The sequence below is a fragment of the Pseudorca crassidens genome, chromosome 13 (genome assembly GCF_039906515.1).
Source record: "Pseudorca crassidens isolate mPseCra1 chromosome 13, mPseCra1.hap1, whole genome shotgun sequence".
Lineage (NCBI taxonomy): Eukaryota > Metazoa > Chordata > Mammalia > Artiodactyla > Delphinidae > Pseudorca > Pseudorca crassidens.
The window spans coordinates 38,115,322-38,143,191 of record NC_090308.1 but is presented as its reverse complement, the minus strand read 5'-3'; the positions used below and the strand labels follow the sequence as shown (position 1 = coordinate 38,143,191).

Genomic DNA, 27,870 nt, shown 5'->3' with positions numbered 1-27,870 from the left:
AGGATCTAAGGCTAGGAAAAGGTTTCTTAGACTTGATGTTGAAAGCACAATCTATAAAAGAAAAAAAAATAAATTGAACCTCATCAAAATTAAAGAAATATTTACTCTGTGAAACACCCTGTTTAAAGGATGAAAAGACAAGCTACAAGCAAGGACAAAATATTTGCAAACCACATAACGAAGAAAGAACTTTTATCTAGGAAACAAACAACTCTTAAAAAGTCAACATTTGAAAAAAACCTCCAATAATAAAATGAGCAAAGTAAATGAACAGATATATCACTGAGGAGGATATACTGATGACAAATAAGCACATGAAAAGATGTTCAACATTTTTGCCTTTAGGGAAATGCAATTAATACCACAATGAGATATCAGTATATACCTACCAGAATTGCTAAAATAGAAACAAAATTAAAAACAGTGAAAATACTAAATGATGGTAAAGATGCAGAGAAACCAGATGTCTCATACATTGCTTGTGGGAATGTAAAATACTGCAGCAATTCTGAAGATCAATTGGCAGTTTTCTATAAAACTAAATATGCAACCATATCACCCAGCAATTTCACTCTGGAGCACTTATCACAGATAAATGAAAACTTATGTTCACACAAAACGCTACACACAAATATCCTTAATAATAGCCCCAAACTGGAAACAACCCAAATGTCCTAAAATGAGTGAATGGTGGTACATCCATACCATGGCATACTACTTAGTAATAAAAAGGGGAAAAAATGACTATTGCTACATACAACAATTTTGAAGTATATCAAGGGCATTATGTAAATGAGAAAAGCCAGTCTCAAAAGGTTATATACTGTATGATTCTACTTGTATATAAAATTCTCAAAATAACAAAATTATAGAGATGGAAGACAGATTAATGGTTACCAGAGGTGAGGGATTGGGGTCAGGTTGGGTGTGACCCTGGAGGGGTGGCAGGAGGGAGCCCTGTGGTGATAGATCATTTTGGCATCTTGAATGTGGTGAGCTACACAGATGATACAAATTGCATAGAAATACATACAAACACACTCACAAATGAATACTTGTAAAACTGATGTCATCTGAGTAAACCTTGTGGATTGTACAAATATTCCATTGGGCGAGGAAGGGGGAGTAGTGCAGGGGGTCTCTTTCAGTTTTGCAGCTTCCTGTGAGTCTATTATTAAAAATTTAAAAATCAGTGAGTAAATAGATAAATACAAGTACCTTCTGAATGGTTAAAAAAGTGAAAATATTAGAGTCTGGATCTCACCACCAGCATCGTACTTAAAACAATAAATCCTTGTTGAATGAGAAATAAACTTTTATTACCTCTTTTGAAGAAGACCATAGAATAACATTCAGAATAACATTTTTATTTTGCATCATTGAAAGAAGTAGAATAGTTTTTCCTGTTTTGTTTTGTTTTTGATCAGATCTATATGGCAGAGACTATTGGAGAGATAAAAGCAACACTTTTTAAAGTAAAATCTACTCCTCTGGTAATATTTACTTGTAAAGGAATTTTTTGATGACTTTACCTAAAGGTGGGGGTTATTTTTTTAGAGTTAATACATAGAACTTCATGTGGAGCTTTCCATCAAATACATACATATGTACATACATGAACACAGATAAGACCCATGTTAAAGGAATTGTAAGTAGATGATAGAAAAAAAGGAATAGGATCAAAACCTGATCCAATGACAAACTACATGTATGGGGTGGGGAGAGTGTTGAAGTTGGAGAAAAGGTGTAGCTGTCTGTGTTTTGTCTCCAAAATCTCTGGAATCCACCTAAACTGTAACTCACGGTTGAGCCATGGACTATTCTAAAGATTAGAGAGTGAGTTTTTAAAAATTACACTGAACAAAATATCAGCCTAAATATGTCACATACTTCAATTTTTTAAATGACATGCGTTGCCCCAGTCAGATTTACACGTTATATAAAACGGATAAAACCAGCTTTGTCACTAGTTCAGAATTGTTGTGTTCCCTTCAAGGGCAGGTGAAGGGCAAGGCATGCAATCTCTTCTACTCATGAATTGCGAAGAAGACGTTGAAGCTACGGAGCTTTCTTAAACACATACATCCATGCATACAGCAATCATTGGAAATAACAGCTCTTTGTTCAGGAAATCTGTGCTTTCTTGAGGATTTTCTGCAACTTTGTGTGGCTGGGCTAGAATTTTATTTTATTTTTTATGTATATACCATGACTGAGATTAAGGAAAGAAAGACTACAGATGTGTTTGGTTGCCCTGATATGAATGCTTGGACAAATAAAGATGCTTCCATATCTTGTTCATGCAAATTGGCAGACCAAAGACTAATATGAACTCTCCAGTTCTGTGCACTCAAGGAGGCCCTGAGTGCATAGGAATGCTATGGGGGGACAGTAAGTGCCAATCTTTGACATCTCCACTCCGAGGAAATGCACCATGGTGCAACAGCTTGTTGACTACAACTTCCCAAGGAGCCTTATTTGTAGGAGGAGTTTGCAGCAATGTGAAGGCAAACTTCCAGGGAATAGCTTGGGGTGATTATTACTGCCAATAAAGTCACAGAAGGTAAAGCAAAAGGAAGAAGAATCCTATACAGCGCACATGAATTTCCTGTAGCTTTAATTAGAATCTTCTCAAAGTAACCAAAATGCATAAGTATCTTTGATTTTGTAATAAACACACGGGAAGCACAGTAAAATATTTGAAGCATTGAATTAGAAGTTCTTTTTTTTAGAGGTACGTTCATTACGAGTTTTCAGATTTTGGAGGCGGTGGGGGGGTGACCATCCCAAGCTATACCCTTGCTTTCTTCCTGTTGTAAAACTAACAGGTAAGAGAACGTAAATATTCCCAGATTAGCTAAACTGAGGAATCATCCTCCTTACCCCTGGCCTTGCAGGAGACATTCAGAGACCAAATGGGAACTCCTCATTAGCAGTGTCAGGCAGAGGGGCTGCCTACACCGTGAGCCTCGGCCGTGCTGTTTTTCATATGTGCTTCTTTGAAGGACACGTGCCTGAACATCTTTAGAACCTCTCAAGCTATCTTTATAATCCACTGCCTCACAATCCATATGGACACCACATAGTCTTGGAAGGAGTTGGTAGAGCTAAAAATGTCCTGGCAAATGATTGGAAAACATCACACTGGCTTCAGTGACCTCTTCTCTCCAATGCCAGCAACATGGTATTGGTCAAGAACTTCAATTAGGGGGACAAATGTGTATTATTATCATTTTAAAATTTACGGGTGTCTGTAGCCTTTTAAAGTGTTTTTCAGTGTATTCATGAATCTCCATTTTTTGCTCTGTTTCTGCTTTTCTATATCTCTACTCCAGTCTGAGCTATCCAAACTTGGGGACATCTCCACATGGCCTACTGCCACTTGAAATTCGACAGATCACACTTCCTCTCAAATATAATCCGTTTCCTCTTTCAGTTTCTAGTACAAGTAGTGGTCTCTCAACTAACCAAGATTAAAATGTAGCATCCTACTTTCAGCCATTCTCTTGTAGGCTCCCTCTTCTGTCTTCACCGTATTTCTGACGAGTGTATCTTGTTTTCCTTTTATACTTAACACCTTAATATGACTCGCATTCGGCTCTTTTACCTGCATAGTGCTAATAGGCTTGACCTCATGTGTCCATCCTCCCTGTCTCCCTACTTGAAATCAAGTAAAGTAGGACATTTTGCAAGGCTTCACCAAACGATTGGGCAGGTGAAAACATAAAAATCAGTTTCATATTCCAAGAAATGTGCATCAGAGACACCCAGGACTCTTATTCCATCCTTATCTCCATTAGTTCCCAAGTCTTACTCCAGCCCCGTCCCATCCCTTACCCTCACCACCTTATCCCTGCTGCGGGTGAGCATGTGGTAGGTGAGCATGATGGGAGGACCTGGTGGATGGATGTGTGTGTCACACATCACTTGGTCATTAAAAAACAAAACGACAAAACTAACACTCTAGATGTTTTTTTATTTTTAACCTGAGACAGAATGTCTCTACATTACAATGGTTGCACTAAAACATAAATATTAAAATGTCAAATTTCCATAACAAACTACACAACCCTGCTAGATTAATTTTCCCACAGCACGACTGCAACATGCCACTCTTCTCAAGGAGACCTAGTGCAAGGTACACACGAGCTCTTTTGTGAGACAGCTTGGATGGTTCAGGTGGCCTGCGAAACCGTCTTGCTGACAGCCATGCTGTCAACACTTCTTCACGCTTACCTTCAACTCCAGACAAACAGTCCTGGCAACTGGATCCCAAAGGTGGCCCAGTCTCCCCGTGTCTAGTCCCACTTCTCCTTCTCTCTGAGATGCTCTCTTCCACTCACTCTGTTGCCTCATCTACAGCGACCAGATTCTCATTGACACCCTAAGATTTATTCCAAATACTACGTCTTTTAGGAGTTCTTTCCTCATCATTCCAACTTCTGTTCAATCTGTCATCCTTTCTCTCCTTTAAACCTTATAACATTTTGTGAACATTGTCTTTCCTTGGTTTACATTACTTATTCTTTTTACCAGAATATAAATTCCTTCAAAGTAAGGACTCTGCTTCATTCATATTCCCCTTATGTTTCCTAGGCTTGAGCAGTTTTCAGTAAATATTTGTTAGCATTAATCAATGCTTAGAGTTCTGTGTTGTCTTTGTATTGATTTTTTAAAAATATTTCTCTAAGTGTGTGTGTGTGTGTGTGTGTGTGTGTGTGGTCATTTCGGAACATTTGAAAAATATACAAAGAATAAAATAAAAGTCATCTAGTATTCTATTACACAGAGTTAACCAGGCCAATATTTGATGTATATTTCTAATTCTTTTCTTTTATATTCTTTGTTAAAATAAAATTTTTTCCTGGTTTATTGCCTAATATTATATTTTGATTGTTTTCTGTTATTAAGAATTCTTTGAAAATGCCATTTCAATGGCTCTTTAGTATTATATATTATAAATACACTATTCATTTATTCACTCTTTTGTTAAATAAATTTAAATTGTTTCCAGTGTTTTCCTCATTACAAAATATGTACAAAACATTCAAGTACAGAAAATTTTGCCCCAATTAATGATAATTTCTTTATAATTTATTTCTAGAAATAGTATTAGGAGAAATAAAGTATATGCTTTGAGGTTTCTTTCAGGAATGTTTCACCAATTTCTATTTCCTTAACAGAATATGACAGATCCTGTCTTGCCAAACCCTTGCAGCACTGTTTCACCATTACAAACAATCTTGGCCAGTTTCACCTGCCTGATGTAGGCAGGAGTGTCCTGAAATGTTCACTTAAGGATTTCTGCCTAATTACTTTTATAATTTGCTCTTCTGAATTCCTCTGGCTGAAGTTCTGCTGCTTCATTCCCCTTTGGCAATTTTGAATATGAGACCGTTAGCATTTCTGAATGTGTGTTACTAAGGTAGTTTAAAAGTCAAGTGGGAGACCTAATTCATTATTGATATACCGGCTGGGGTAAAAGTAAGGCTGTCTTGCTACAGCTAACACATAGATTGAAGCCACAAGACTCAGGTACAGGTCATAGAAAATTACTATATATTCTATTTTGATTGGAAATGGCACAATTAACTGTGACCTTTGCTTTGTGTTCAGTTTTAATAAAAGAACCTAGTGTTTTTATAAGGTGGTAGGTTTTTTTTTTTTTTTTTTTTGCGGTACGTGGGCCTGTCACTGTTGTGGCCTCTCCTGTTGCGGAGCACAGGCTCCAGACGCGCAGGCTCAGCGGCCATGGCTCACCGGCCTAGCCCTTCCGCGGCATGTGGGATTTTCTCGGACCGGGGCACGAACCGGTGTTCCCTGCATCGGCAGGCAGACTCTCAACCACTGCGCCACCAGGGAAGCCCGAGGTGGTAGCTTTGACTTTGGGTTCTCTCCTGCTGTTATAGTTGATTAAAATTGGTACTTCATGGATGGTGAAGAGGTGTGAGAATGGCTTTGTGTCCTGTCCTCTTGGCTGTCTCACCTCCCGCATGTACCAGGCACACACCAGCAGAGACTAACTTAAATAAGTCTTGTGTCTTCGTGTCAAGGCTCTGTTGCTGTGATTCGTTTCAATCTGTTTTCAACCTTCTCTGACAGAAAAAATAGCTAGGGAGAATACCAACTTATTTTGCTCATGAAAGAGAAATCTTCTTGTTCATTCAGTTATGTGATGACTAAACATGGTACAAATTAATTTTCAGTGTTGGTTATACTTTAAGCAACTTTTTTATCTAGGTAGTGCTCTTTCGAGGAGGAATATTTTATATACTATCCCACTTTAAGTTGTCTGTATTTTACTGTACTCAAGACTCAGACATACCCTTCCATATGCAAAGTTGATGTCACTGTGTCACCAGTGTAATTTGAGAGTTTTATCTAGGTATAGGGATTTATCCACTGTAATGTACCAACATTGTGTTCCAGGGTTCCTTACAGTATGGGAAGGGTTGTATTTGAACCAAAGTTAACCAACACCAGATGATCAACTATAAGCACAAGAACACAATAATAAAACAGTGATTTGTCTGGAATTAGAATATACCTGAGATTTTGAGAAAGATTAGTCAGTTCTAGCCCACAAATTTCAGAGACCCTGATCATATAGTCATAATGTACTCTCGTAAGCTTTCTCTCCATAGTAATCCCTCTGGTCTATTTAATAATTCTGATTATGTGGCTGAGAGGAAGGGACAGGAATACTTTTGCTGACAGAGACATTTACCTAATAGGTACGTGGATTTATCCCTGGAACCTAGAAGCCAAGAGTGTTATGGATTACCTCAATACATGTGTTCGAAACATAGCAGGAATAGGAAAAAATGGAATAACATTTGTGTTTTTTCCTGTGGAATTAGTGTATAACCATTATTTAGAAGTGATAATTTACTGGTGAGAGAGGAAGTGAGGTTATTCTTTGTAGATTTAGGCAAGCGAACTATACTGTATTTAAGATTTTTATAACAAAATTAAAAATTGGGAAATGATGGTCTACATTAAAATTACAACAATAAGAACATTACACAATTCTCATTTTCATGTGAGCAGATGACAATCATGTGCCGTCTTGGACGAGGAAAGGATCACTCCTTCCCTTTCTATAGGCCTGTAGCTTTGTGAGCTGGAGCAGTCCTTGGCCACCACTGGGTTCTGAGTGACCCAGAGAAGTTTCCTCCTAGACCTCTGGAGTGGAAGTTGGAAGACTCTCTCAGTCCAAGCAATCACCAAAGCAATGCAGTCAAATGCCTCTGCCTTCAAAATGTTGGTGTGAGACCTGCTCTCCCTACAGCTCATGTCCACTCACAGTTTAAAGGACATGATAATTTAATACCTGAGGATCCTATAGCAGTTTTCCTAGTTATTTGCATTGAGAAGATAGAGCCCTCCATTGAGCCCCTCTAAGTTTTCTTTTATGTTCCCCAGAAAGGAGAATATCAGGCAACATCACTGCACTTGCACTTGGGCATCATTTCAAATTAACTTAAAAAACAAAACAAAACAAACCAGAGAACACCCTCAGACAAAACTGAAAAAGAACAAAGCTAGCATATCTCTATAATGGGAACTGAATTTTATAAAAGGAGAGTGACAGGGCAAAAGAGACATTATTAGGAGTCGTGGCGCCATGAAATCTTCTTTAGCCAAGTATCGATGCATATAGGATGAAGGAAAGTGGCTACTTTTAAAAATAGAAGTGTTGTAAATGGTATGCATTTGCCTTTGGGTAGAGCACATTCTGTTGATCACCCTTAATAGAAATTCATGTTGACACACTTGTATTCGTGATAGACACTTTAAACAATAGCTGACATTTTGCCAGAGGTCTTAAAACAAACAGATACTGTAAAGTTTGCAAATGCAAATCTAAGAACATCAATTTTCAAATTTAACATAAAAAGTTATCTATATTTTAGTGTGTATTTGGATTTAAGATTTTAACCTTTATAAGGGTAAACTCATTTCAAAATGTATTCATATCTCAAAAATTTTTAATTCTAAAAAGAATATCACTTATTAATGGGAAATTAATGTATCCTATTCATCACTCTTTTAAATGATCCATCATGGTTAATCCATGTTTCTTAAAACACTTATTAAAATTAAGACACTGTTTTCTGAGGAATCATAAAAATTTAAATCTGTAATTTACATGCATTTTGTTTCAGAGATTGCTCATCAAACAAAAAGCTTTGCTAAGTGCTTATTTTGGAATACAATGTGATATATCTTTGAAGGCTGACTTGTTTCCTGAAACAGGAATTCACTAGTCATTTTCCAACCATTCGCTTATTTTCTTCTCTTTTCTCCGATGACAAACTCTAAATGTTAAACAAACTGGTTGTAGAAAATGTTAATCATTATTGTTTCCCTACATGTCAGAGCAATTACTTCCTTTTGGTGAAATTTTGTTTCTACACAATTTTTTTCATCTAAGTTCCTTTATTTGATGCCTACCTGGATAGCATGAGGTTTTAATGGACAGTTACAAGTTAAGAGGATGGAGATGAAGCATCCTCCTGCATGTGTACGATTTCAATGTAAACTCTCTTATCTCCATACCAGGGTCAAGATCCTTTGTTTTCAATGTCACTTACATATGGCTTATTTCCAGTCATGAGACAGGCACAGAAAAAGACATACCAATTAGCTGATAATTAAATACTTTCCTGCCTGTCTTCTTGCAGTTTGGCAGAAGGCACTAGTTAGAATGTTTTGGTAAAAATTTTTGTTTCCCTTGTGAAAGCAGTTGAATGACTTGCCTGGATCTGTCTGTCCACTATGGATGGCACTAAATATATGGGATCACAACTATAGTTCCATTCTTTTCAGTTACAGACTCTGTGCAGGGTGCTAGTGGTAGGGAATGGGAGCAGGGCTTTGGAACTAGAACAAACGTGATTTCATTCAGGAATCTTAAGCTTCTGAAGATGGGTACAACATGTAGACAAATAGCTAGTACAACATTCTAAAAGACGGATATGAGGACTTCCCTGGTGGCGCAGTGGTTGGGAGTCTGCCTTCCGATGCAGGGGACACGGGTTCGTGCCCCGGTCCGCGAGGATCCCACATGCCGCGGAGCGGCTGGGCCCGTGAGCCATGGCCGCTGAGACTGCGCGTCCGGAGCCTGTGCTCCACAACGGAAGAGGCCGCAACTGTGAGAGGTCCGCGTACCGCAAATAAATAAATAAATAAATAAATAAATAAATAAAAGACAGATATGAGATTAAAATACTATTTTACCATCTAGAAAGAATACCCTCAATATACATATTTAGCAAAACATTCTACGGTTAGCACCTCAAAGCAGACCAATCGTGGTTTTTTTTTTTTCAGATACAAGATGAAATTTTACTCATAATGAAATGAATCGCTATAAACTAGACATTTTAAGAAGCTGACACATACCACAAATATCATAAAATCTATACAAATAACATAATATTCTTAATAACTACTTAACACCATCTTTTGTATCTTTTTTCTCTTCACCTTTTGATTGCATATTTTTTATGCTTTCTTTTCAAAGTTTTTATTTTTTTAACATCTTTATTGGAGTATAATTGCTTTACAACGTTGTGTTAGTTGCTGCTGTATAACAAAGCAAATTGGCTATATGTATACATATATCCCCATATCTCCTCCCTCTTGTGTTTCCCTCCCACCCTCCCTAGCCCACCCCTTTAGGTGGACACAGAGCACCGAGCTGAGCTCCCTGTGCTATGCGGCTGCTTCCCACTAGCTATCAAAGCAGACCGATCTTAAGAAGTTTGGACATATCTGAAGGAAGCTAATGTTGATCCTACCTAAGGAACCAGTAGTACCAACTGCTACAATAATCACCTACTTTCTATACCTACTCATACTTTTAGAGAAAGTGATATCGTGTATGTTGCACACATATGAGCCATTATAAAAAACTATTATCATAATTTCAGACTGTTAGAGTTTCATGTCATCTATATAAAACATAACTGAAAAGAAATGGAGCCATACCCCAAGATGCTTAGAGTATTGCTTTTGTCTCTAGGTGGTAAAGTTATCAGTGACTTTTTAAAAATTATATTTTGGGCTTCCCTGGTGACGCAGTAGTTGAGAGTCCGCCTGCCGATGCAGGGGACTTGGGTTCGTGCCTCAGTCCGGGAAGATCCCACATGCCACGGAGCGGCTAGGTCCGTGAGCCATGGCCACTGAGCCTGCACGTCCAGAGCCTGTGCTCCGCAAGAGGAGAGGCCACAACAATGAGAGGCCCGCGTACCACAAAAAAAATTATATTTTATTTTGTGTTCAAAATTTCTACAACAAGCGTGTTTTATATTTATTCTAAAAGCTTCATAAAAGAATAGTCCAATATTTTTGATCCTAGTATAACTTCAGAGGTAGAGTTGTGGAATTAAAGGTGTAATTTCTAGGTGCTGGTGCTACAATTTATCACTAAATGCATTTTGCCATAGCGCATATAGTAGTTGAAACTAAGTGCTACAAAAAGTGCAAGAAAAGAGGAAAAGAAAAACAAACATTAAAAAAGGCCAAATAGATTTAATTCTGAATGGGTGAGTTACAAATACAATTTTTGCCTATGTTCACATTGAGGACAATTCTTAAACCCAGTTGATAAGTTTAAGAAGAAGTTGAGGAACCGTAGACAGTCTGGTTTAGGAGTCCTAGACAGTCTTACTTGTGAAACAAGACCAGAGCTGTGATGTAATAATAGAAAAGTTCATTTTCCTCACATTTATTACCTCAACCTTTAATTACACCAGAAACTATATTGATTTATGTTCTCAAATCTGACAATTTACTCATAGTAGTGTTAATCTTAATACACAATTTTTATATTTCATCAAAATCAGTTAAAAATTTGAGTTACATGCTAATAGTTCAGATTCTCTAATTTTTTTTTTTCTCGAATAGCTAGATATTTAGGGCAAACGTATTTTTTTTTTGCTAGAAATATGTGAATAATTCTCTTATGTATATTTGGTAGATATAAATATGTTTACCCCTCTATATGGTGCCCATGATGCCAAAGTCTCTTGTGTTCATAGTGTTTTTATGCCAATGAGGAGAAGATCAAGGCTTTGCTTTGACTGAGCTCATTTTGCAGTTGTTTGCCATGGCCGTCAACTCTTAAGGAAACCCACCTATTACATGCTGGAAGTACTTCCAAATCCATCTTCTCCCAAAGAAGGATATTTATTTGAGTTTGTGGTCAGCAGAAGCTTGGAGACATGCCGAGTTCCACTAGAGCTTTGGCGGGTCAAGTTTCCATTAACTGAAGAATTCAGGCCAGACAATCTGTACCTCAAGCACAAAGTGTTCTGCTCAAGGAAAAACGAATGGAAGTAGGTGAATTGGCAAAAGCTTTTGGAAGGTAGAAATTCTATTAACTCTTTTCAGCCCATTTTGGCTATATTCTCACTAATGGCAAAGCACTTATTTCCTTGTCTCCAGTGAAGAGCAGTGTGGCCAGAGCCAATGATCAACATACTGTATATTCTTAATATTTTGATTATTATTTTCTACTATGTAGTGTTATTTAGGGCCAAACAATTGCCCAATAAACTATATTATAAAATTACCACTGCGGTCATTTCCACGTGTGTAAAGTGGGAGTTAATATGGTAGCTCAGCACCAAGAAGGTGGGCTTAATGAGTGGCACCAATGGGGAGCCATTAGCAGTCCTGTTAAATATTGTTCCCATGTTGCAGATAAATTGTAGCTCAGAGAATGTAAATAGTTGACTTAAATAATAAATATCAGAATGTATTTCATTTAATAAATATTCATCTAGCTTACACACACATTCACATACACAGGTTTTCAAAATGCTGGGAGTAGAAGGATGAATCAGGCACAGTCTGGATCAGCATTCAGTGCACAAAGCAGAAATCTCTCTGCATAGTTCAAGGAAAAATGGATTTAAATGCAGTGAGTGAGTGCTTAAAACCTCACTGGAAGAGCAGGAGGAATGAAAATTACGGAGGACTGTGACTGCTCTCTTGGTTTTGAGGTCCCAACCCTGCAGATGTGATTCAGAGGTCAAGAAACTGATGTCTTCACCCTCTTACTGCTAATGTCCCAGCAGACTTTTACCTTCCAAAGGTGGTAACTAGAAAGTGGAAGGTGGTGTGCAGATACTACTGTAAACAATTGCTCTTCTAGAGCTTGCTTAGCAGCTGTCATTGCACAGGAAGGTGACTGCTGCCTCCCTTTAGTCCTTTAAATCTTATTCAAGTGCATCTCATTGACAGATCTCACCTAGTCAGAACCCTAGCTAACATAGATTCTTGTTTTAGGCTTCCATCCCCTGCTCTGTTAGGTGGGGCATGAAGTAGGTGGAAATGGATGCCAGGCCCAGCACCAACAGACCATATGGAACACACAACCTCTGCACTCAAAGAGCTCACAATTTAGTATTGGAGGCAGATAAATAAAGAGACAATTTTAGTATCATGGCAAGTGCAGTGATGGACTTAGGCACTGTGATGGTAGAGATGGGCTTTGATGTGAGAGCAGTGGGATAAGTCAGGAAAAGGATCAAAAGAGCTTCCTGGAAATGGTGTTGCCTGAGCTAATTCTTAAGGGATTAGTAAGAGCAGATGATACAAAAAGAGAGGGATGCATATGGGTAGGAACAGAATCAACAAGTGATAAAACAGCATGTGAACATGAACAGACATGAAGGGGATGGGGGGAAGTGACATGGTACTAAGGAGTGGAATGGAGGTAGTGAGTTTCGGATTTTACTGTGATCACACTAGCATCATATGGAAGGTGAATATGAAAATATGAAGCTACACAGAGGTGGGGGTATAAATACTGCAAGACCTGAGGTGTGATCAGAAATAAAGGGGATCAGACTTCTGGTTTCCAGTTCCTAATATAAACAGCTTGGAAGTCACCACTCTGTCCTAACAAGGAAAAAACTGAACAGACTGAAAAATCAACAACTATTCTTAGATCTATAAAAGTGGTGTGAGGACACAGGGCAATCCCCTACCCCCCAGGATTAGAGAAACAGGTGAATACAGGGAGTCTTGGCTTATTGGGGCAGAAAGTCATGATCAGAAACCTACGTGGGAACCAATCTGGGGAAGGACAGCCTGAATTGTTAATGACGAATTGCTGGAGGCTCATTGTATAAAATGCTGAGAGTTAAAGCTCCAGGGAGAGGAGCAGGTATAGGGGGGCCTTCCACACTTTTGTGAGATTTACTTCCAGGACCTTGACCAAGTTCTCACCGTAAATATTTGAGAAAAATCTCCTTGTGTTTGCATCAGGAGGAGGGGAAAAGGGACCATTTTTACATATGCCAGAGTACTCTGCTCTACTCATCAAGGCTTGCTCTCAGGAGAAACCAGGTAACCAGAACCTAACCTGCTGGGGTATTATTAGAGCTTAACTGACCTGCGGGGGAGGGAAACTCCCAACTTTAGTCTTCCATATGGGAAAAGGCAAATACCCAACTCCAGGTACTTTAGCCATCCTGCTCCACCCAAGCGGGGAGAAAAAAATCAAGAAACACTTGTGAGTTAACAGTCCAGAGGCACATGATCATTAAAAGCCCAAGAGCTAATCCATTGGACCATAGAATGCTTTACCTTCCCCCACCTCTTACCATTTTATTACTGAAGGCCTTTTACAATAGTTCCTTTTACCTGGTACATCATGCCTGGCTATCAAGAAAAAATTATAAGTCATAACTGAAAAAAGGTGGTAAACAAAATTTGAAGAGACAGGGTAAGCATCTGAATGAGACATGGCAGGGATATTGGAATTATTAGACTGGGAATTTTAAACTATGATTAATATGCTAAGGGCTTTAATGAATAACTAGACAGCATGCTAAAACAGCTGGACAATGTAAGCAGAGAGGAGGAAATCCTAAAAAAGAACCAAAAAGAAATGCTAGCGATCAAAAACTGTGACAGAAATGAAGAATGCTTTTGATAGGCTTTTCAGTAGACTGGACACAGCTAAGGAAAGAATCTCTGAGCTTGAGGATATATCAATAGAAACCTCAAAAACTGAAATGCAAAGAGAACAAAGGGAAAAAAGAACAGAACAGAATATCCAAGGACTGCAGGGCAACTACAAAAGGTGTACCATGTGTATAATGGTAATACCACAAGGAGAAGAAAAAGAGAAAGGAAATGAGTGATATCACACTGAGGAAAGGAAGGAATCAAGTATTATGTCCTTGCTTTGGACTTTGATACTTTGATACCTTTTTAACACAGAGGTACAGTTAAGTCAGAATTTTAACCTAGGTCTACTTGATTGCAAAGTCAGTGCTTTCCTTTCTCTTTCACACTGCCTTAACTGTGATTTGGTACTGACCAAGTCATTCTGTATTGAAAGATGTGTCCAAGGAATCCATGGCATCATGTGTAAGTTATGTGTTTACATGTGTATATTCTTTGTTCGCAGTAGAAGGCATGACCTCAAGTGGTTCTCAAAGTTTAAAAATCACTGAGCTAAGACTTCTGGCTTAAAAACCTGATAGCTGGTGTTCATTCAGTTTTGTTCTAGAGATCAAGTGCTCACTCAGGAGTATATTTGAAAAGTGTACTAAGTAGTTCTGCTTTAGGTAGTGCTGTAGGTTAAAAATTCTTAAAGATCTCCCTGCCATGAAGCACCAGGGTGTTGAATAAATCACAATGAAAATACGTCTAGGTGCTCTACTGAACTCTGTGAACATAAAACAAGTCCCAACAGAGACAAACACATGGAGTCTATTGGAAAGAAACAGAATAAGGGAAGCTTGAGTGGTTCTGGAGGCCAATGTTGACTGTAGGAACCTAGAGTTTGGGAGAGTAATGATTGCTGGGGGTGCACGGTGGGCAGGAGAAGACGTGAGGCCTGCACACACTGAGGGCAAGTTGGGGACTGGATGTGAGAACCTGCATTCCTCCAGGTGCTGCATCCTTAGGGAAAGGTTGTGCTGGGGAAATCCCTGCTGGCCAGGAAACATTTAAGGAACCTCTCTGCCTCTCCCATATCCAGGGATAGAACCTAGTGGGAGCTAATATAGGTCTTGTCGGGACAAAAGCATCCTCAAACTATCTCTTTCAGGATTCCCAAGGATTAATATTAGCCAAATATGATCCACCATAAACAAGATATCATGAACAAGACCAGCAGAGATAACAAATTCAGGCCCTCAAGGACCCAGAAACAAAACACCTCTGTGTAAAATGGTTATGTTATCAAACAATGTTATTAATGATGGAATTAAAATAAGCAAAGACGAAGCAACTAACAAATTAAAGTGTCACGAGAATCTATTTTACACCCACTAGATTGGCAGAAGTTAGAAAGATGGGTAATACCAAGTGTAGTATGTGGAGCAGCCAGAACTTTCCTGCATTACTGGGGGAAAGAAGAGTATAAATTGGTGCAGTTTGCTCCTAACAATTTTGTAAAGTTGAACTGTATACACTCTATGACTCAACGTTAACACTTTTAGATAAATACCCTGCACATACACCTGAACGTGCACAAGAGACACTTCTGAGAATGAAGTCTGCAGAGCAGCTGTGTTGGTGATAGCAAAACAAACCGAAAATTTGGAAAACAATGTGCAGGGACAGGAGAAAATAAACTGTGGTGTTCCATACAATGGTATGCTATACAACAGTGACAATGAACTATAGCTATGCACAACGTGTTTAAATTTCAGATACAACGAACCGCAAAAACACTGTTACCCGACCACATTGACTATGACATTTTTATAAAGCTTAAGTACTTAAAAAACTTAACAGTATGTTTTAAGGGATATATATATATATATATATATATATATATATATAAAATATATAAAATATGCAAAATAAAAATATAATATTTATATATTTGTAACATTTATAAAATAAAATATTGATATAAGCAAGAGAAATCCTTATATTTGAAATACAATGTGAAATTTTAAAATGTGGGGGAAATGAAAGAATATATAAATACAGTGATCTTCAAGGTTACCAATTATATTCTATTTCTTAAGCTGAGTGGAGGGCACATATTAGTATTCTCTTTATTGTATATACATTATTTATCTTCATTTTATGTATAAAAATGTCATAATTTTAAAAGACACTATGAATCATATATACATATATGATTCATATATCCCCTCTTTTCTGGATTTCCTTCCCATGTAGGTTACCACAGAGCACTGAGTAGAGTTCCCTGTGCTATACAGTAGGTTCTCATTAGTTATCTATTTTATACGTAGTATCAATAGTGTATGTATGTCAACCTCAGTGTCCCAGTTCATCCCCCCCCCATTTCCCCCTTGGTATCCATATGTTTGTTCTCTATGCCTGTGTACGGTAGAAACTAACACAACATTGTAAAGCAACTATACTCCAATAAAAATTTTTTAAAAAGTAACCTGCTATGTGGAAGTCAGATGTATTTTTTCATATGAAAATAAAAGCATATTTAGCTGAAAAAATAAAAAAATTAAAAGACACTATGTCTGCATTTCTACCTGATTCATTTCTGTTTTGTAATACTCTTGATGAATGAAAGCTACAAATTTATAAAAGAAGTAAGACATTGACATAAAATAAGACACAGCTTACGAATGTATTTATTATTTGAAGTACTGTGGTTTTTTCGTAGTGTGTTATTCTCAAAGATAGAAATTTTGTTGCAGAAAAAATGTTTGTTGACTCTAAAAATCAATATATAAAATCACTAATGAATTTCTAATGCTCATAAGTGTCCCCTAAAAACAAAATAATTTAATGATGTTACACCATGCATGTTTTTAAATCTTTTGAATCTTGTTCAAGAGAAAATTTAAATTAAGAAAATAGATCTACAATTATTTCAGTTTCTTCTCTTTTGTTCCTGTTTATGTTCTCAGTAGAATCTAGATGTATGCCAATTATTATGATGCCACTCAAGAGACACTTCCAGTGGTACAGTTTTTTAAAGGAGACTTTTGTAGTCAGTTCAGCGTGGAATGTTGAACCAGTAGCAAAATCTATGTCCATTTACGTAGAATCCGTAGCACTGTCAAATGGTGTAACTTATTTGGCTTAAGGATTCTCTTCAGAATTGGGGGTGGACTTGAGATGCACCTATTTAGTCACAGAAAGGAGGAAAACACCTCTACATCACTTCAGATGCAAACCTTACATGGTTGAGTTCATGCTGAAGGAGAGGCTGGCTTTGTGATAGCCCCGTTTTCCTCCTGTTGGGTGAGCTCAGAGGGTTTAACTTTCATTTAACTTGGCAAAATGCATGTGCAAATTTCTTACACTACAATTCCAGGTTTTTATTTTGCTTAAGCGTGTTTCCTTTTTTTGTAGTTGGAATAAGGAAAGGAGAGTGTTTATAGTAAAGTTGGTAATAAAATAAAGAGAATAAAGTGAGTTTTGATATCTGACTGTCCTCACATTATAGATAACTACATTGAAATTTAATAAAACATTTTAATTTAAATACATTTTAATAGACACTTATCTAACATAGATTCATTATTTGACAAATTTCTAAAGTCTTTTACTTATATTTCTTGGTCTATAATGACTGTTAGCAGTTTGCAGGCTTAAAACGTGGCACTCCTAAAAATGCTGAAATTCCTATCAACAACCTATTCTTGAGAAAGATGTGCTTTATTCCATATTGCTTCAGTTTCTGTATGAAAGTTACAATGATTAATTGCAGTAAGGTTCTTCCTAAGGTTCTTCCTTCTTTCTTCTCCTTAGCTATACACATAATCATTTAAGTGTACGGAATAACAAATTTGTATACCATATGGCCTTCCCTAAACCTTCTCAGTGTTTTAAAGCGTGTTTTGATTTTTTTTCCCCGCCATGTTACTCTAGGATAGTTTCCCAGCACGATTTGGAGGAATTCATTTTGTCAACCAACCATGGTATATCCATGCCCTGTATACCGTGATCCGGCCTTTCCTGAAGGAGAAGACTCGGAAAAGGGTATTTGTTTGCTTCTTTGTTTTTTTATTTCCTTTCTGCTCCCCCGTTCAATAAATTATGATGCATACTGTATGTATAACATGTGCTGTGGTAAAATGTGTTTCTGTATTGAATATAACTCTAAAAGATAACATAAAAGATATTTTACAAAATGTAAAAACTTGTGATTAATTCTGAACAGTGTATCTGTGAAAGAAATACTTAAAAACTAGCTCTCTTGCTTTTCCACAAATGGGGAACATTTTAGCACATTCATTATACATTAAAGCCTCAGTTTAAAAGTAAAAAAAATTATACCGTGTTACTATATTGTTATTGGTACACTTAATTTCAAGTAATATGCAGGGAAAAGTTATAATTTTTTATGTTATAAATAGGCGTTAGTTATTTCACAATATGTATTACATTGAATATAGTGAATTTTGTGATCTCTAATATAATTTTGTAGTGATTGTCTTGATCAATCACACATTTCAGAAAGAATACTAATATATAGAAATTTTAATATCTCTTTAAATTACAAGTTACTTGAATTCCAAGATTCAGTTTTATCCAACAATGAGGATATTCAAAGTAGGTTCCAAAATAATCATTTTTCTGAGAATAAGAATATTTATATAAATTATTTAATGCAGTGCATGGCACATTGTAAATACCGAACACATTTATCACTATTGATAATATTTTAAAATGCATTTTAATGTACATTATTTCATTTTATCCTCCAAACATCTCTGAAAAGTAAACTTAGTAAGCATCATCTCCTATTGAAAAGCTGAGGAAAGTAAGTCTTAGGATGGATAAATAACTTGCTTATTCATTTACACAGCTGTAAAGTTGTAGAGTTAACATTTGAATACAAATAGCTCTGCATTTAGAGATATTTTTACCACTGTGCTGTGACCAATTTTCAAATGATTAGTTCCACAGGAAAATATAGTTACTTCTAAATCCATAGGGAAGATAATTTTCCATGTTTCTCATGAATGAGAAGGCACTTCAGGTATCTCAGTGCCATAAAAGCCTTACTGTGAGTGTGAAAGTGAAATCATTGTTAGTATGTGTCGGTGTCAAACATTTGTGAACAGTTTTCTGTTTATGAATTTGTTGAATATGTTTTAGTAATTTAGGAGGAAGAATTCTGTAAACAATTATAATTTATATTAGGAATTATTTCTACCACCAAGATTCATATTAATTTACATTTTATAATTTGGAAAAATGTATTGATGTGCCTCAGAAAAAACACTTTCAGCATTGTTTTATGAAGGGATGATCAGGTCATCCAAAATACCTGCTGGGGCTTTTAGCACAAATTGTACTAATGAATGCTTTTGTAGTGTTCACGCTATGCCGTGTGCTGTTCTAAGTACTCTTGGTATGTGAACTCATTTAGTCCCTCCAACAAAGCTTTAGGGTAAGCATTGTTATTTTCCTCCTTTTATAGATGGGAAAATGAGGCATAGAAAGTGAAACCATTTGCTCTAAATCACAGCTAGGAGGTAGTAGAGCTGAAAATGTGGATGTATTGGGAAGACTGTTCCAGGTAGAGGGACTAGCAAAGGCAATGGTCCTTAGGTAGAAACAGGCCTGGAATATTTGACAAACAGCAAGGAGGCCAGAAAAGCTGGAGACGAATAAGCTACTGGGGAGGATATTAGGGGACTGGATGGGCAGGAGCATAGTGTGCCCACTCATAGAGGGTCTTGTACACTGTCGTAAAGATCTGGGCTTTCAGTCAGAGTGAAATGAGGAGCACTTGAAAGACTTTGAGTGCAGGAGTGACTTGTTGTGACATGATTTTGACATGATTTTGCTCTGTTGAAAAGACTGAAGAGTTTCAAGTCTACAAAACAAGGAAAGTTCTAGGTTTGGGGGTTATTTGATGGAATTTGATGATTTTGACAATGCCTACAAGAATGCATTGCTAGCACTATTCCAGATGGAATTGAGGTATTTGAATTTTACCATTTTAATTAAAACTATATGACTTGGAAATTTTTGTATGAGAAAATAATTATAGATTGAAACACCTTTAATTTTTAAGTATATAATCAATGCACAATGCAACGTTATTATATTTCCTTACTGGAATCCCAAGTGATTCAGCATTACAGTATTACTCAAACAACTTATAACACAGATGCTGTAAATCTATGTTCTGAAAAACTGGTAAAAGGAAACCTAGGAAAGAGTCGTGAATCCTCTTTCACAGTAGACATTTAGCTCTTCATTTTCTTAAATTAAATCAGACTTTGAGTTTCCAACATACTGGGCTGATGGGAATGTCAACCTTAGGGGTTGACAGGGGTCCCTTCTTCTCAAAATTTCACCAGTGTCTAGAATCTTTCATGTAGAGCCTAACTTCCCATCCATCATGGCCACTTTTGACATGCTCACTGTTCAAGCTAGTATTAGTTCCTTGAATTAAGGTCTCCTTCTGCTCCAGCAGAAGGAGATGCTTCAGCATCTTTACTGAAGCCAGAAACCAATGGCGAGGTTTCAGTCCACTACCCTATTGCACTCTTCAGCTGGTCCACAGATGTGGTCCTGCCACACCCCAAGAGCTGACAGGAAACAGGTTTTCCTGCTAGTTGTCACAAATTTCCACTTCTTCCTCAATCGTGGGCTTGCTATTCTATTCCTTGCTAATTCTTAAAAATATTCTACCCTCTTTCTACCATAATTATGGTCAGCTACCATAATCTCTTCAATGGCACGGTTTAGGAAAATAAAATTTTTTTAAATTTAAAAGTTCAGCCTAAGTATAATTGTAAGGTAATCTGAGGCAAAGGAGACCCAAAGAACCAGACTTCTTGCATGAAATGGAGGAAGAAAAAATATACACGGGGGAGAATATAGTAAAACTTCAATAAATGATGAGACAAATGTGTGCATGGCATATTCCAGCAGGGTGTGAGTAGTAGGAGATGTGCTCACAGAAAGAGTTCATAGAGGATCTTATAGGACTTACTCTAAGAGAAAGAAGAAGGCAATGGGGGATTATGAGCAGAATAATGTGACCTGATGGATGTTTTAACATGGTCATTCGGTCTGCTGTGTTGAGAATAGAGTGTTGGTGGCAAGAGTGGAAGTCAGGAGGGCAGTTAGGAGGCAGTAACACAGTGTGAAGGATGATGGGAGTTGTGTTAGGGTTGTAAGGGTGGAGTTGTTCAGATGTTTGAATTCAGGATAGATTTTGGAGGTAGTACCAAAAGAATTTACTGACAACTTAGATTATGAGAGAAGTAAAAGATGAGTCAAATGTTTTGGCCTGAGAAACTAGAAGCATATTTGTACGATTAACTGACATTGAAAATAGGGAGGTGTTGATTTGGGGGAGAGAATTATAAGTTCAATCTTGGATATGTTAAGCTCCAGGTGCCCATTTACCATTTAAGTGGAGGTGTGACATAGGGAGTAGAAATACCAATATGCAGTTCAAAAGAGAGGTCTGGCTTCAAAATATAAATTTTCAGTGTATGGACAATACTTAAAGGCACTAGACTGAATGACATCACTAAGGAGTGAGTATAGTTGGAGAAGAGAATAAATCCGAGAACTGAAGCCTGGAGCTCTCTGATGTTAAGATGCTGGGGAGGTGAGGAATAACCAGCAAAAGAGTCTGAAAAAAGCATCTATCAAATAGAAGGAAACCAAGAGATCCTGGGAGAAAGTGTTTCAATGAGGAGAGCCATCTACTATATCCAGTGCTGCTGAGAGTTTAAGGAAAATAAGGACAGAGAATTATTGGACACTGAATTTAGCAGTGAGAAGGATCTTGACAAGAGCTATTTTCATGCAATGGTGGGAGGCAAAGCCTATTTGGATTCGATTCAGGAAAAATGGGACAAAAGTACTTGGACAATGAATATAGATGACTCCTTTGATGAGTTTTGCAATGAAAGGAAGGAGAAAAATAGGATAATAACTGGAGGTAAGGTCAAGAGAGGTTTTATGCATCTGTATGGTGGGGGAGGGAAGAGTAGAGTTGGCATGTTTGTTCTTTGATGGGAAAGATACAGAAGAGGAGGAAATCTGATGATGTGAGAGAGACAAGAGAGAATTGTTTGGGAAATATAACTGAGTGGAAGAGAGAATGAATTCTAGTGCACAGGTGGAGGGGTTGGCCTTTGTAGAGTTTATTCTTCCATTGTGCTGGGAGCAAAGGCAAAGCATATGGACACAGATGCTAGTGGGTGGGTCTCATCTGGTTGCCCTATTTTTTCAGGGAAAGAGGAAACAAGGCCAAAGCTGAAAGTGATGTTGAGGGAGGAGGGAACAGAGTGTTAGTGAAAAGAGAAGTAGTGTGAATTACATTTACTTTTCTAAGGATTTATTACCTAACTCTTGCATGACTTGAAAGATAAGGTTTCTGACATGAAGTAGTACATCTGATGAAATAAAGGTTGTATACCTAATAAAGTAGGGATTTCAGGTGCTAGAACTTAATTTTCCCAGGAAAATTATAAGAGCGAGAGCGAGAGCGAGAGCGAGAGCGAGAGCGAGAGTGAGAGAGAGAGAGAGAGAGAGAGAGAGAGAGGGAGAGAGTGTGTGTGTTTTCCTGTTGTGCTCTGTAAGTAGGAAGGGGAAGGTGTAAAGTGCAATTAACCTGATTTAACTTGGGGAAGACAGTATCTTCCACCTCTGTAAGCCCCACATTATGTATTCCACCAGCCACTTGCTGTGATCATTTTGACCAGTGACCCAATCTCAGATGCTTTTATACTCTTCCACAATTTGTTGAAATTATTTGTTGACTGGTGACTCCCACTCCTCTCATTTTATTTGATATAGACTAGTCTTTGTTTTCCAGTATATTTACTTCCATGGATTCTAAAAGTATGGAAAGCAAGATGAACCTCTGTTCATCTTGAACCTGAAGTGTGAGATTTCTAAGCCACTTATAAATTATAATCTTTAAATAAATATAAAAGTTTATATGAGGTGACAAGAGTACTTTATCAGAGAAGACTGATCTGAAGTCTTGAGATTGAAATGAAAGAAGAGGAAAGAGGTAGCAATTTATGGAGAAACAAATCTTGAGTATGTAGCTTAAATAATTCTCCAGTTTAACCAAAAGCTGTATGTAGAGAGTGATAAGAATAATTAACAGATGCACACAGCTTTACAGTTTCAACTCATTCCATTTCTGATTTGAATGATAACCATGGAAATCTCTAGCAGAGAAGATGCTGGCAACATTATAGAACATTGGTCCTTTGGGATGTGAAACTTCAGTCAACCTTTCATTGTGATGATGCTAATCTACTTTTATTTACATCACATACTTTGTATTATAAAGCAGTAATTTAGTGGTTACAGTATTCTTATTTTTACCGAAGATAAAGAGAAAGCCATACTGGTGACAGCTTTTGGGTTTAATAACGTGAATGGGCTCAGCAGTTGTTGAGTCCTTATGAGAAGAGTCTTTTAACAGCATTCATTATGCACATCATCAGCTTTGTACAGCTAACACCAGGATAATGTGCAGATCAACGTGCACATTAGATTCTGCTCATGTTCCCAGCTATGAAGCAGGAAACGAAATTTCTTGTTCCAGTTCTTTAAACCAATAATGATCTGGCCTTCTAGAAGCTACCTAAAATCCCTGAGCCTCAGGATTTTTATATGAAGTATTAGGATTACAGAACCAGCCTTCCTGTTTCACAGAGTAGATGAAGGGCTTAAATATTTTAACAGACATGGAAAACTCTTGCTTTGACTTTCCTATCCTCAATCCTCCATCCCCCCCACCCCCCGCCCAGTTCCCAAAATCTGGGTGATATTTATTCTCCTCTGTGTGTTTTCTCCCACCCTCTTCTTGCATTTGTAGATATTTTTGCACGGTAACAACCTGAACAGTCTGCACCAACTAATTCATCCTGAGATTTTGCCCTCTGAGTTTGGAGGAATGCTCCCCCCTTATGATATGGGAACCTGGGCAAGAACACTGCTAGACCACGAGTATGATGACGACAGTGAATACAATGTGGACTCCTACAGCATGCCTGTGAAGGAGGTAGAGAAGGAACTCTCCCCCAAGTCCATGAAGAGGTATGCTGGAGGTTGCTGGGAAGCGGGCTGGGCCAGGGTGGGGACACCTGATACAACTCCAGATTTTATATTTTTCTGAAGTAGCTATTTGATGACATTTTAAAGCCTTTCATGCTCCTATGATTGGATGTCTAAGGAGTTTCAAGTCAAAGATAAATTCATTCAAGGTAACCTCAACTCAATGTTGCTCCAAATTCACAATCCAGCTGGCCCCTTAGAAGTCAGCCAATCCAGTGGCTTTTCAAACTGTTCTTTAAGGTTCTGGTTGAGTGCTTCAGGGCAAGCAGGTAGCGGGTGGGGACAGTGCCCATCTCCACTGCGGTGAGACTGACTATCTAAACAAATTTTTGGACTCCTGTGTAAGATTTCATTTGAAGGAAGGGATCCATAGAGCGAACAGACACACACTTCAAACACTAACATTCAAAGCTTACGTTCTTTTTTCAGCATCTCTGCCAAGTTTCTGTTTAAAAGTTTCTGTCTAGCCATTCCTGGGGCAAAACACTGTCTTTCCCTACAGCTTTAATCTTTACAGAATTCACTGTTGAGTCAGAATCTGATTTCCTGCTTTGACTCTCATAGTGTTATTAGGCCTGTTTTCTTTCAGTCAATGGGTATTTATTCAACACATGCTCTGTAATAAAAACTTTCCTAGGCGTTTTGTATCCAATATGGGTAAAACATATGTCCAGCCATGATCTACTGGTGATCGAGGGCAAGGGGGTTGCCAGACACACACAAATGCGTAACTGCCTCTGAGTTTGCATTCTGTAGCAATTAGATGAAGACATCTAATTCTTATGCTACCCCAGGCCACACCAGCCCAGCGTTCATTTGGATCACAAATATTATTTCTTGGTTCATTTCCTATCCTGGAAATATAGGAGCCACAGCTCCTACAAGTCTCTCTTCACGTAATTCAGGGAGGACACAAGGGCATCTCCCATGTCATTGCAAGCACTATCTTGCATCCTTCTCTGAGGAAAGCCTTAGGGTCATTCGGTCACCACTGACTCATGCAGTGGCATCTTTGAGACTGGCCTCTTTTATTTGCTGCTGCAGCTGCTGCTGTTCTTGGGGGGCAGGGTGTGATGCCTTTCTCTCCCCAGGCTGCTCCACAACTCCTTGGAGAGAACGGAAAGGCCAGGAACATCTTCAACTTTAATTTCTCCACTAATTGACAAGCTTATCTTTAAATCAAGTTTGGGCTTTTCAACTCCCTCCTCTTAAAACAAGGCTTCCTAATTTGAGTTATATGCTCTTCTCACCAAAGGGGTTCATTGATGGACTCTCAAAGTGGTCTGTAAAGTGATAAAAGTTGTATTCAAAACTGTGTGTGTATATGTTTGAATGTATGTATGTATATATAGATATATAAATGTATATATAGTGCTTTTTTTTTTCTGGAGAGAAGGCATATTTCATCAAATTCTCAAAGTTGTCTAAGACAAAAATGGTTAAAAGCCATTACCTAAGAATAGGTTCCTTCTGATAAAAATTAAAATTCTAACAGTGATAATTGTTACAATCTACCATTTTTAATAAACTTCTCATGAGTTAGGCCCTTACTAGGTACTTTTTTGGTAACATTCACTTATTTAATTCTCACAGCAACCTTGTTAAACAGATATTCGTATCCCCAAAGTCACATAGTCTATATGTGATGGAACAAGGTTCCAATCCATGAGGTACAGAGTCTTTCATGTTGTTGATATACATCTTGTCTACTCTTCTGTGACAGCATGACACAGAGTGCCCTCACTGTAGAACTGAGCTTCAGGAGGATTTGGAGACAGCTCTCATAGGTGTCCCTTAGTCTTTTCCTTTGCCAGCTAGCAATGCTCATTTCCTTTAGCCCCTCCTTCTGTGACTTGTTAACTAATGTGGTCCCCTCCTCTGAGCACACCTCTCTCCATATCCTCTACAGCCTTAGCTGCATCCCCATCACCTACACTTCCTCCAAAACTTCCTACCTGCTCTCTTTGCCTCCACCTTTACCCTGCTCCCCTACCTTCCATTTATTATATTATCCATGTGGCAGTCAAAATAATATTTTAAAAATGTAAATCAGATCATTTCACTTCTCTGCTTTGAATTTCTAAGTGACTGCTGATTATACAATGAATACAATCAACTCCATATCGAGACTTACAATATGCTGCATGATCTGATCCTGCCTACCTCTCTCCTCTAAGTTTATTTACCTTTTCTCTCCTCCCCTACCTTTCAGACACAACATCCTTCTTTATTCTCCTTCAGCCTCCCCAGTTTGTTCCTATCCAAAGGTCTTTATTCTTGTCACCTCTGGCTGGAATATTCTTTTCCTCTGTCTTCCAATGGCTGGCCCCAATCAAAGGTCATCTCCTCAAGAGGGTCTTTTGGTCTTTCTCAGTCACCAGGTCTTAATCAGCTCTACTTCCTACTCATTCTAGACACTTCCTATCAATCACCTTCTTTATTTTCTTCATAGTTCATTATTAGTCAGTGAAATGATTGATTTTATTTAGTTATTTATCCCCCTGTCCTGCAATGTAAGCTTCAGGGAGACTTTAGTGGCTTTGTCTATCCTGTTCTCTTCTGAATCCTCAGTGCCTGGAGTGGAGCCTGGCACACAAACCATGCTCACTAGGCACCAGTTAAATGAATGAAGGAGTCCTCTGCTGTCTGTCAGTGGCCCCTTTTAGATGCAGTGTTTAGAATTGTAGAGGTGACATCTGACGTTATCATTACTTGCATAGAGGTTCCAGAATTCTGGCTTTGCAGTGAGGACCTCATTGGCTTCCTTTAGTTGCTGTTGCTGTCACTGTTGCTGCCGTTCAAGCAGCCAAGGCACATTGCTGACTCATATTGAACCCCTTAAAACTGGTCTCTTTACTTATAGATCCTTATCCTCATAATTCTTTATTTCTGTGTTTAGCTTTTTCCTCCAAGCACATTATTTTAATTGACATCATCTTGTTAGATTTGGTTCAGGCGATCCACATTTTGAAGTCTTTTTGGATCCTGATTTTCTTCTCCAATTAATTAGGACATTTTGTCCCCTGAAGACTTGGCTTACAGCACGATGACCTCCCCAACCCTGAGTTTCTTGCTTCTGACATGGGCTGATTGGAATTCCAGACATCCTTTGTCTGGTGTAGCTTTTGTATCATATGAAGCTTATATGGTTCTCTTTGAAAACTCCTGAAGAATGAGATCAAGAAAGTTGTTTCACTTTATTTTTATCTTCTCTCTGGCAGGGGATGGTAGTTCCCCATCAAGGACGGGAGAAAATTGTTTCTAGGTTCCACCCTTCCTCCATCTCCTTTTCCAGTTTTATATCATTCTTAGATTGAGAGGGGAAAAATCATTCCTTCACCAAAGAGTTGTAGATAACTGTTCCTTTGGGTGAATTTAGCTACGTGTATAGCTAGAAGATTATGTTCCTCCGTGTAAATTTGTGGAGAGATAGTATAATCATGTGAAAGAATACAAACTTCATTAGAGAATGGGTTCCTTGAACTCGGGGAATGTCTTTTACCTTATGCCTCTAGGACCCAGGATAGTGTCTGGCACACAACAGTTGCAGTGAGCATCAACACTAATGTTGTTAATGGTAATATGCACTTGCATTTTATTAAATAATATTCAACACCTATTGTTACTACGTGCCAAACCCTACCTAATGCTTTGTATACATCAACTCCTTTGCTTTTCTAAACAACTAATAAGGTAATACTATACCCATCTTATTGATGAGGAGACCCAGATACAGAGAAGGTAAGTAACTTCTGCATTTCACATAGCTCCAAAGCTACAATACTAATGCTGGAACACAGGTAATAGTGTTCTCTAAGTTATTTCCTTAACCACTAC

At 37.9% G+C, this 27,870-nt stretch overlaps 1 protein-coding gene across 1 annotated transcript in view; it reads left to right on the top strand.

The window, feature by feature from the left end:
* The window catches only part of CLVS2 (clavesin 2), a 74,141-nt gene that overhangs the window by 33,405 nt on the left and 12,866 nt on the right, over window positions 1–27,870 (top strand). The window contains exons 3-4 of the mRNA XM_067702219.1: window positions 17,848–17,958; window positions 23,795–24,015. Of these exons, the coding sequence (XP_067558320.1) occupies window positions 17,848–17,958; window positions 23,795–24,015 (332 nt within the window). The remainder of the gene's footprint in view (window positions 1–17,847; window positions 17,959–23,794; window positions 24,016–27,870) is intronic.